Below are 12,555 nucleotides of genomic sequence, written 5' to 3'. Positions count from 1 at the left end.
AATTTGTATATAGCATGTGCATACATGGGCTGTTTTTACATCTGCTCACAGCTTAATGTCTTTCGTTTAAAAATTGTCTGCCAAAATTTGTACCATTCATAAAAAGTCTGAAAAATATGGGAAGTTCCTTTCAAAACTCCTTTTAAGAAGCATTTTCTCTTATGTAAATGGTGCTCCCTTGTGTTTCAGCCAGTCAACACTTGCCTTGTATGATGATTCATTCTATATTTGTACTTTAGATGCCACATCCAGCCTAACCATGGATACTGAAGTGCTTTGTGCCATAGAACTTTGCCTAATAGTCACCATTAGTGACATCTAATTATGTATAGGGTATTGGTAAGTGCTGCTTTATATGTACTGTGTTTATATTTAGAATACACATATGTGTAGTGTACAGGCACATGCACATTTTAGAATCTTGTGTTATGATTGATGAAAAATGAGCCTGGGAAACCCATATATGCATGAGAAAACAGTTACTGAAAGGGATTTTGAAGGGAATTTAAGAAAAAAGTATATGCTTGATTTAAGAGGCTGTGTATGCAAGAGCCACCCAGTCGTACTGGGAATGGATTTTGATGATAGTACAATAGATACAATATATGAAATAGCATACCTCTACTTATACCTTCCTGATTTATGTCATTTACACGACTAGTCTTCACACTCAGTTGATGTGTTATTTTGCAAGATCTTACTACATTGTATCAATATATAATAACAAAATATCTTATTTAGTACATAGAAATGGTTGAGGAGGTTTTTTTTGTCATTCAAATTAGTGTGTGTCGTCCAGAGCTTTGATGTAGTTAACCCTTCCTAATCAGGAATGAATTTTCCTACTTAGTGGGAAATCTCATATAGTGAATGGTAGTTTTGACCATTAGAATATGTTAAGATTTTTACATATCACTGTAAATGCGTAGGTGATTGGATAAACTAAATATTTTATGAGCTACATACGTTTCACTTTTTGAGATGAATTTTATTTTGTCCCCATCAGGTTACCTACCAGATGAAGATTCTCACAACTGCCATTTTTGCTGTGTTGATCCTGCGTAAACAGCTTCGGGGAACACAATGGGTATCACTGGTACTTCTTACAGTGGGTGTTGCTCTTGTTCAGCTCTCCTCATCTGATAAGGGAACCACTTCCACTGATGCTGGGCAGAATCGTCTGCTAGGCTGTTTAGCCGCTATAGCTGCGTGCTGCTGCTCTGGTTTTGCTGGCATCTACTTTGAAAAAATACTGAAAGGGTCAGATGTTTCAGTTTGGGTCAGGAATGTACAGTTGTCCTTCCTCTCAATACCATTAGGTGTAATAACTTCATTTTTTAATGACTACTCTACTATCACAGAAAAAGGGTTTTTATTTGGGTATGACGCTTATGTATGGTACCTTGTGGTCCTCAATGCAGTTGGAGGACTTCTCGTAGCTATGGTTGTTAAGTATGCAGATAATATTCTGAAAGGTTTTGCAACCTCATTAGCCATTGTTATATCTACTGTGTCTTCAGTATTCATGTTTGGTTTTGTAATAACTTTCCAGTTTGTAGTTGGTGCAGCCTTAGTGATTGGCTCAATCTTCCTGTACAGCCATGAGCCCAAGAAACCTGCAGCTAACCCCATGGTAGGGAGGGTGTAAATTGAATGATTATGTTGAGTGTTTCAGGCTTTATTATGCAACTGCCAAAAGTTCTGTTTACCTTCTCACACTCCTTCATGGAATGCAAAAAGTTTGATGCATGAAAATATAACCTGGTTGTTTGTTAACTTTTGGATACACAGAGGACTGTACTTATGAAACTTTTTTTCTAAATATACGCATTGAGGGGGGTATTGGTGGTGTAATGGTAATGCTCTGCTTTTTAACACTAAGATGCAGGCTTATATCTGTTCTTGGCTATGGTTGATGGAGTGATATTTGTTGTGTGAAGGGCTGGTCAGTCTATCTTATCAAAGACTTCACTCTAAGCTGATCCTTCTAATGTGAGAGTTTGATACCACATGAAAACTGGGAAACAGGGTAGACACTGTTAGCCTTTTCATATGAGGAGCTTGGTTATTTACTGACAGAATTTATGTATTCTTGCACATTTCTTTACAAACACTAAGTTATGCAATATAATTCTCTCACTTAGTTCAAATGCTTTGTATTATCATATTAGTAAAATCTTTTCGAGTACACTTGAATGAGACTGATTGAAATGAGAGGCTATGTTGTCCTTTGACATTTGCCATTAAGCATGACAAAGTATTCTTTAGTTCTTAGTTAAAAACTATATGTGTATTATTTTATAATACATGCCGTTTTCCACATTAGCGAGGAAACATCAAGAATGGATGACTGAGTCGTAGAAGGATAAGTCCTCACTTGGTTCCTTGCTCTGTTCCTTCACCAGAGAGTGTTCATGGAAAGGAGGATTTCCAGCCAGATGGTTCTGCTCCCATTTGTCATTTTCTACAGCAGGGGTGCATTGGCAGTATTCATACTCCTCTGTCTCAGGGGGTAGCGATGCTATTTCATGTGGGGCGGGGTAGCACCAGAAATGGATGAATATGTGTGTTTATACCTCGGGGGGTGGGGGAACGCTGTTTCCTGTGTGACAGGGTGGCGACAGGAATGGATGAAGGCACCAGTATGAATATGTACATTTGTATATATGTATATGTCTGTGTATGTACACATTGAAATGTATATGTATGTATATGTGCATGTATGGGCATTTACATATATATATATAAAAAATAAAAAATATATATATATATATATATATATATATATATATATATATATATATATATATATTTTTTTTTTTTTTATACTTTGCCGCTGTCTCCCGCGTTTGCGAGGTAGCGCAAGGAAACAGACGAAAGAAATGGCCCAACCCCCCCCATACACATGTATATACATACGTCCACACACGCAAATATACATACCTACACAGCTTTCCATGGTTTACCCCAGACGCTTCACATGCCTTGATTCAATCCACTGACAGCACGTCAGCCCCGGTATACCACATCGCTCCAATTCACTCTATTCCTTGCCCTCCTTTCACCCTCCTGCATGTTCAGGCCCCGATCACACAAAATCTTTTTCACTCCATCTTTCCACCTCCAATTTGGTCTCCCTCTTCTCCTTGTTCCCTCCACCTCCAACACATATATCCTCTTGGTCAATCTTTCCACACTCATCCTCTCCATGTGCCCAAACCACTTCAAAACACCCTCTTCTGCTCTCTCAACCACGCTCTTTTTATTTCCACACATCTCTCTTACCCTTACGTTACTCACTCGATTAAACCACCTCACACCACACATTGTCCTCAAACATCTCATTTCCAGCACATCCATCCTCCTGCGCACAACTCTATCCATAGCCCATGCCTCGCAACCATACAACATTGTTGGAACCACTATTCCTTCAAACATACCCATTTTTGCTTTCCGAGATAATGTTCTCGACTTCCACACATTCTTCAAGGCCCCCAGAATTTTCGCCCCCTCCCCCACCCTATGATCCACTTCCGCTTCCATGGTTCCATCCGCTGCCAGATCCACTCCCAGATATCTAAAACACTTCACTTCCTCCAGTTTTTCTCCATTCAAACTCACCTCCCAATTGACTTGACCCTCAACCCTACTGTACCTAATAACCTCGCTCTTATTCACATTTACTCTTAACTTTCTTCTTCCACACACTTTACCAAACTCAGTCACCAGCTTCTGCAGTTTCTCACATGAATCAGCCACCAGCGCTGTGTCATCAGCGAACAACAACTGACTCACTTCCCAAGCTCTCTCATCCCCAACAGACTTCATACTTGCCCCTCTTTCCAAAACTCTTGCATTTACCTCCCTAACAACCCCATCCATAAACAAATTAAACAAACATGGAGACATCACACACCTCTGCCGCAAACCTACATTCACTGAGAACCAATCACTTTCCTCTCTTCCTACACGTACACATGCCTTACATCCTCGATAAAAACTTTTCACTGCTTCTAACAACTTTCCTCCCACACCATATATTCTTAATACCTTCCACAGAGCATCTCTATCAACTCTATCATATGCCTTCTCCAGATCCATAAATGCTACATACAAATCCATTTGCTTTTCTAAGTATTTCTCACATACATTCTTCAAAGCAAACACCTGATCCACACATCCTCTACCACTTCTGAAACCACACTGCTCTTCCCCAATCTGATGCTCTGTACAGGCCTTCACCCTCTCAATCAATACCCTCCCATATAATTTACCAGGAATACTCAACAAACTTATACCTCTGTAATTTGAGCACTCACTCTTATCCCCTTTGCCTTTGTACAATGGCACTATGCACGCATTCCGCCAATCCTCAGGCACCTCACCATGAGTCATACATACATTAAATAACCTTACCAACCAGTCAACAATACAGTCACCCCCTTTTTTAATAAATTCCACTGCAATACCATCCAAACCTGCTGCCTTGCCGGCTTTCATCTTCCGCAAAGCTTTCACTACCTCTTCTCTGTTTACCAAATCATTTTCCCTAACCCTCTCACTTTGCACACCACCTCGACCAAAACACCCTATATCTGCCACTCTATCATCAAACACATTCAACAAACCTTCGAAATACTCACTCCATCTCCTTCTCACATCACCACTACTTGTTATCACCTCCCCATTTGCGCCCTTCACTGAAGTTCCCATTTGCTCCCTTGTCTTACGCACTTTATTTACCTCCTTCCAGAACATCTTTTTATTCTCCCTAAAATTTAATGATACTCTCTCACCCCAACTCTCATTTGCCCTTTTTTTCACCTCTTGCACCTTTCTCTTGACCTCCTGTCTCTTTCTTTTATACATCTCCCACTCAATTGCATTTTTTCCCTGCAAAAATCGTCCAAATGCCTCTCTCTTCTCTTTCACTAATACTCTTACTTCTTCATCCCACCACTCACTACCCTTTCTAATCAACCCACCTCCCACTCTTCTCATGCCACAAGCATCTTTTGCGCAATCCATCACTGATTCCCTAAATACATCCCATTCCTCCCCCACTCCCCTTACTTCCATTGTTCTCACCTTTTTCCATTCTGTACTCAGTCTCTCCTGGTACTTCCTCACACAGGTCTCCTTCTCAAGCTCACTTACTCTCACCACCCTCTTCACCCCAACATTCACTCTTCTTTTCTGAAAACCCATACAAATCTTCACCTTAGCCTCCACAAGATAATGATCAGACATCCCTCCAGTTGCACCTCTCAGCACATTAACATCCAAAAGTCTCTCTTTCGCACGCCTGTCAATTAACACGTAATCCAATAACGCTCTCTGGCCATCTCTCCTACTTACATAAGTATACTTATGTATATCTCGCTTTTTAAACCAGGTATTCCCAATCACCAGTCCTTTTTCAGCACATAAATCTACAAGCTCTTCACCATTTCCATTTACAAGACTGAATACCCCATGCATACCAATTATTCCCTCAACTGCCACATTACTCACCTTTGCATTCAAATCACCCATCACTATAACCCGGTCTCGTGCATCAAAACCACTAACACACTCATTCAGCTGCTCCCAAAACACTTGCCTCTCATGATCTTTCTTCTCATGCCCAGGTGCATATGCACCAATAATCACCCATCTCTCTCCATCAACTTTCAGTTTTACCCATATTAATTGAGAATTTACTTTCTCACATTCTATCACATACTCCCACAACTCCTGTTTCAGGAGTACTGCTACTCCTTCCCTTGCTCTTGTCCTCTCACTAACCCCTGACTACTCCCAAGACATTCCCAAACCACTCTTCCCCTTTACCCTTGAGCTTTGTTTCACTCAGAGCCAAAACATCCAGGTTCCTTTCCTCAAACATACTACCTGTCTCTCCTTTTTTCACATCTTGGTTACATCCACACACATTTAGACACCCCAGTATGAGCCTTCGAGGAGGATGAGCACTCCCCGCGTGACTCCTTCTTCTTTTTCCCATTTTTAGAAAGTTAAAAAAAATACAAGGAGGGGAGGATGTCTGGCCCCCCACTCCCGTCCCCTCTAGTCGCCTTCTACGACATATATATATATATATATATATATATATATATATATATATATATATATATATATATATATATTTTTTCTTTTTTTTTTTTTGCTTTGTCGCTGTCTCCCGCGTTTGCGAGGTAGCGCAAGGAAACAGACGAAAGAAATGGCCCAACCCACCCCCATACAACATGTATATACATACGTCCACACACGCAAATATACATACCTACACAGCTTTCCATGGTTTACCCCAGACGCTTCACATGCCCTGACTCAATCCACTGACAGCACGTCAACCCCGGTATACCACATCGATCCAATTCACTCTATTCCTTGCCCTCCTTTCACCCTCCTTCATGTTCAGGCCCCGATCACACAAAATCTTTTTCACTCCATCTTTCCACCTCCAATTTGGTCTCCCACTTCTCGTTCCCTCCACCTCCGACACATATATCCTCTTGGTCAATCTTTCCTTACTCATTCTCTCCATGTGCCCAAACCATGTCAAAACACCCTCTTCTGCTCTCTCAACCACGCTCTTTTTATTTCCACACATCTCTCTTACCCTTACGTTACTTACTCGATCAAACCACCTCACACCACACATTGTCCTCAAACATCTCATTTCCAGCACATCCATCCTCCTGCGCACAACTCTATCCATAGCCCACCCCTCGCAACCATACAACATTGTTGGAACCACTATTCCTTCAAACATACCCATTTTTGCTTTCCGAGATAATGTTCTCGACTTCCACACATTCTTCAAGGCTCCCAGAAGCCCCCTCCCCCACCCTATGATCCACTTCCGCTTCCATGGTTCCATCCGCTGCCAGTTCCACTCCCAGATATCTAAAACACTTTACTTCCTCCAGTTTTTCTCCATTCAAACTTACCTCCCAATTGACTTGACCCTCAACCCTACTGTACCTAATTACCTTGCTCTTATTCACATTTACTCTTAACTTTCTTCTTTCACACACTTTACCAAACTCAGTCACCAGCTTCTGCAGTTTCTCACATGAATCAGCCACCAGCGCTGTATCATCAGCAAACAACAACTGACTCACTTCCCAAGCTCTCTCATCCCAAACAGACTTCATACTTGCCCCTCTTTCCAAAACTCTTGCATTCACCTCCCTAACAGCCCCATCCATAAACAAATTAAACAACCATGGAGACATCACACAACCCTGCCGCAAACCTACATTCACTGAGAACCAATCACTTTCCTCTCTTCCCACACGTACACATGCCTTACATCCTCAATAAAAACTTTTCACTGCTTTTAACAACTTGCCTCCCACACCATATATTCTTAATACCTTCCACAGAGCATCCCTATGAACTCTGTCATATGCCTTCTCCAGATCCATAAATGCTACATACAAATCCATTTTCTTTTCTAAGTATTTCTCACATATTTCTCGCGTTAGCGAGGTAGCGTTTAGAACAGAGAACTGGGCCTTTGAGAGAATATCCTCACCTGGCCCCCTTCTCTGTTCCTTCTTTTGGGAAAAAAAAAAAAGGCAAAGGGGATAAGAGTGAGTGCTCAAATTACAGAGGTATAAGTTTGTTGAGTATTCCTGGGAAATTATATGGGAGGGTATTGATTGAGAGGGTGGAGACATGTACAGAGCATCAGATTGGGGAAGAGCAGTGTGGTTTCAGAAGTGGTAGAGGATGTGTGGATCAGGTGTTTGCTTTGAAGAATGTATGTGAGAAATACTTAGAAAAGCTAATGGATTTGTATGTAGCATTTATGGATCTGGAGAAGGCATATGATAGAGTTGATAGAGATGCTCTCTGGAAGGTACTAAGAATATATGGTGTGGGAGGCAAGTTGTTAGAAGCAGTGAAGAGTTTTTATTGAGGATATAAGGCATGTGTACATGTAGGAAGAGAGGAAAGTGATTGGTTCTCAGTGAGTGTTGGTTTGCGACAGGGGTGTGTGATGTCTCCATGGTTGTTTAATTTGTTTATGGATGGGGTTGTTAGGGAGGTGAATGCAAGAGTTTTGGAAAGAGGGGCAAGTATGCAGTCAGTTAGGGATGAGAGAGCTTGGGAAGTGAGTCAGTTGTTGTTCTCTGCTGATACAGCGCTGGTGCCTGATTCATGTGAGAAACTGCAGAAGCTGGTGACTGAGTTTGGTAAAGTGTGTGAAAGAAGAAAGTTAAGAGTAAATGTGAATAAGAGCAAGGTTATTAGGTACAGTAGGGTTGAGGGTCAAGTCAACTGGGAGGTAGTTTGAAAGGAGAAAAACTGGAGGAAGTGAAGTGTTTTAGATATCTGGGAGTTGATCTGGCAGCGGATGGAACTATGGAAGCAGAAGTGAACAATAGGGTGGGGGAGGGGGCGAAAATCCTGGGAGCCTTGATTAATGTGTGGAAGTCAAGAACATTATCTCCGAAAGCAAAAACAGGGTATGTTTGAAGGTTAGGTTAGGTTAGGTTACGAGGCGTGGGCTATGGATAGAATAGTGCGCAGGAGGGTGGATGTGCTGGAAATAAGATGTTTGAGGACAATATGTGGTGTGAGGTGGTTTGATCGAATAAGTAATGTAAGGGTAAGAGAGATGTGTGGAAATAAGAAGAGCGTGGTTGAGAGAGCAGAAGAGGGTGTTTTGAAATGGTTTGGGCACATGGAGAGAATGAGTGAGGAAAGATTGACCAAGAGGATATATGTGTCGGAGGTGGAGGGAACGAGAGAAGTGGGAGACCAAATTGGAGGTGGAAAGATGGAGTGAAAAAGATTTTGTGTGATCGGGGCCTGAGCATGCAGGAGGGTGAAATGCGGGCAAGGAATAGAGTGAATTAGATCGATGTGGTATACTGGGGTTGACGTGCTGTCAGTGGATTGAATCAGGGCATGTGAAGCGTCTGGGGTAAACCATGGAAAGTTGTGTGGGGCCTGGATGGGGAAAGGGAGCTGTGGTTTCGGGTAATATTGCATGACAGCTAGAGACTGAGTGTGAACGAATGGGGCCTTTGTTGTCCTTTCTTAGTGCTACCTCGCACACATGAGGGGGAGGGGGATGTTATTCCATGTGTGGCGGGGTGGCGATGGGAATGAATAAAGGCAGACAGTGTGAATTGTGTTCATGTGTTTATATGTATATGCCTGTGTGCGTATATATATGTGTACATTGAGATGTATAGGTATGTATATTTGTGTGTGTGGACATTTATGTATATACATGTGTATGGGGGTGGGTTGGGCCATTTCTTTCGTCTGTTTCCTTGCGCTACCTCGCAAACACGTAAGACAGCGACAAAGCAAAATGAAATAATAAATAAATAAATATATATATTATCCCTGGGGATAGGGGAGAAAGAACACTTCCTACGTATTCCCTGTGTGTCGTAGAAGACGACTAAAAGGGGATGGAGCGTGGGGCTGGAAATCCTCCCCTCTTGTTTTTTTTTTAATTTTCCAAAAGAAGGAACAGAGAAGGGGGTCAGGTGAGGATATTCCCTCAGAGGCCCAGTCCTCTGTTCTTAACGCTACCTTGCTAATGCGGGAAATGGCGAATAGTTTGAAAGAAAGAAAAGATAGAAAAGATATATATATATATATATACTCAAAATCTTTTTCACTCCATCTTTCCACCTTCAATTTGGTCTCCCAATTCTCCTTGTTCCCTCCACCTCTGACACATATATCCTCTTGGTCAGTCTTTCCTCACTCATTCTCTCCATGTGACCAAACCATTTCAAAACACCCTCTTCTGCTCTCAACCATATTCTTTTTATTACCACACACCTCTCTTACCCTTTTATTACTTACTCGATCAAACCACCTCACACCACATATTGTCCTCAAACATCTAATTTCCAGCACATCCACCCTCCTCCGCACAACTCTATCTATAGCCCACGCCTTGCAACCATACAACATTGTTGGAACTACAATTCCTTCAAACATACCCATTTTTGCTTTCCAAGATAAGGTTCTTGACTTCCACACATTTTTCAACGCTCCCAGATATTTCGCCCCCTCCCCCGCTCTATGATTCACTTCTGCTTCCATGGTTCCATCTGCTGCCAAATCCACTCCCAGGTATCTAAAACACTTCACTTCCTCCAGTTTTTCTCCATTCAAACTTACCTCCCAATTAACTTGTCCCTCAACCCTACTGTACCTAATAACCTTGGTCTTATTCACATTTACTCTCAACTTTCTTCTTTCACACACTTTACCAAACTCAGTCACCAGCTTCTGCAGTTTCTCACATGAATCAGCCACCAGCGCTGTATCAGCAGAGAACAACAACTGACTCACTTCCCAAGCTCTCTCATCCACAACAGACTGCATACTTGCCCCTCTTTCCAGAACTCTTGCATTCACCTCCCTAACAACTCCATCCATAAACAAATTAATCAACCATGGAGACATCACATACCCCTGCTGCAAACCAACATTCACTGAGAACCAATCACTTTCCTCTCTTCCTATACGTACACATGCCTTACATCCTCGATAAAAACTTTTCACTGCTTCTAGCAACTTGCTTCCCACACCATATATACATAATACCTTCCGCAGAGCATCTCTATCAACTCTATCATATGCCTTCTCCAGATCCATAAATGCTACATACAAATCCATTTGCTTTTCTAATTATTTCTCACATACATTCTTCAAAGCAAACACCTGATCCACACATCCCCTACCACTTCTGAAACCACACTTCTCTTCCCCAATCTGATGCTCTGTACGTACCTTCACCTTCTCAATCAGTACCCTCCCATATAATTTCCCAGGAATACTTAACAAACTTATACCTCTAATTTGAGCACTCACTTTTATCCCCTTTGCCTTTGCACAGTGGCACTATGCAAGCGTTCCGCCAATCTTCAGGCACCTCACCATGAGTCATACATACATTGAATAACCTTACCAACCAGTCAACAATACAGTCACCCCCTTTTTTGATAAATTCCACTGCAATACCATCCAAACCCGCTGCCTTGCCGGCTTTCATCTTCTGCAAAGCTTTTACTACCTCTTCTCTGTTTACCAAATTGTTTTCCCTAACCCTCTCACTTTGCACACCACCTCGACCAAAACACCCTTTATTTGCCCCTTTATCATCAAACACATTCAACAAACCTTCAAAATACTCACTTCATCTCCTTCTCTCATCACCACTACTTGTTATCACCTCCCCATTACCCCCTTCACTGAAGTTCCGATTTGTTCCCTTGTCTTATGCACTTTATTTACCTCCTTCCAAAACATCTTTTTATTCTCCCTGAAATTCACTGATACTGTCTCACCCCAACTCTCATTTGCCCTCTTTTTCGCCTCTTGCACCTTTCTCTTGACCTCCTGCCTCTTTCTTTTATACATCTCTGGGTCATTTGCATTATTTCCCTGCAAAAATTGTCCAAATGGCCTCTCTCTTCTCTTTCACTAATAATCTTACTTCTTCATCCCACCACTCACTACCCTTTCTAATCTGCCCACCTCCCACGCTTCTCATGCCACAAGCATCTTTTGCTCAAGCCATCACTTCTTCCCTAAATACATCCCATTCCTCCCCCACTCCCCTTATGTCCTTTGTTCTTATCTTTTTCCATTCTATACTCTGTTTCTCCTGGTACTTCCTCACACAAGTCTCCTTCCCAAGCTGACTTACTCTCACCACTCTCTTCACCCCAACATTCTCTTTTCTTTTCTGAAAACCTCTACAAATCTTCACCTTCGCCTCTACAAGATAATGATCAGACATCCCTCCAGTTGCACCTCTCAGCACATTAAAATCCAGAAGTCTATCTTTCGTGCACCTATTTATTAACACGTAAATCAATGACACTCTCTGACCATCTCTCCTACTTATATACGTATACTTATGTATATCTCTCTTTTTAAACCAGGTATTCCCAATCACCAGTCCTTTTTCAGCACATAAATCTACAAGCTCTTCACCATTTCCAGTTACAACACTGAAAACCCCATGTACACCAGTTATTCCCTCAACTGTCACATTACTCACCTTTGCATTCAAATCACCCATCACTATAACCCGGTCTCGTGCATCAAAACTACTAACACACTAACTCAGCTACTCCCAAAATACTTGCCTCTCATGATCTTTCTTCTCATGCCCAGGTGTATATGCACCAATAATCACCCATCTCTCTCCATCCACCTTCAGTTTTACCCATGCAATGTAGAGTTTACTTTCTTACACTCTATCACATACTCCCACCACTCCAGTTTCAGGAGTAGTGCTACTGCTTCCATTGCTCTTGTCCTCTCACTAACCCCTGACTTTGTTCCCAAGACATTCCCAAACCACTCTTCCCCTTTACCCTTGAGCTTCGTTTCACTCAGAGCCAAAACATCGATGTTCCTTTCCTCAAACATACTACCTATCTCACCTGGCCTCCTTCTCTGTTCCATCTTTTGGAAAATTGAAAAAAAAAAAACCGAGAGGGGGAGGATTTCCAGCCCACTGCTCCCTTCCCGTTTAGTCGCCTTCTACGACACGCA

The 12,555-nt window shown here is 41.9% G+C and overlaps 1 protein-coding gene across 1 annotated transcript in view; it reads left to right on the top strand.

Moving 5' to 3' along the window:
- Positions 1-12,555, top strand: part of LOC139758521 (UDP-galactose translocator-like) — a 105,501-nt gene that overhangs the window by 66,650 nt on the left and 26,296 nt on the right. Inside the window, exon 5 of the mRNA XM_071680041.1 lies at positions 1,007-1,633. Coding sequence (XP_071536142.1) covers positions 1,007-1,633 — 627 coding nt within the window. The remainder of the gene's footprint in view (positions 1-1,006; positions 1,634-12,555) is intronic.

This window comes from Panulirus ornatus, chromosome 30, assembly GCF_036320965.1.
Source record: "Panulirus ornatus isolate Po-2019 chromosome 30, ASM3632096v1, whole genome shotgun sequence".
Taxonomy (NCBI): domain Eukaryota; kingdom Metazoa; phylum Arthropoda; class Malacostraca; order Decapoda; family Palinuridae; genus Panulirus; species Panulirus ornatus.
Note: the sequence above shows the minus strand (reverse complement) of the source record. Positions and strands in the feature narration are given on the sequence as shown.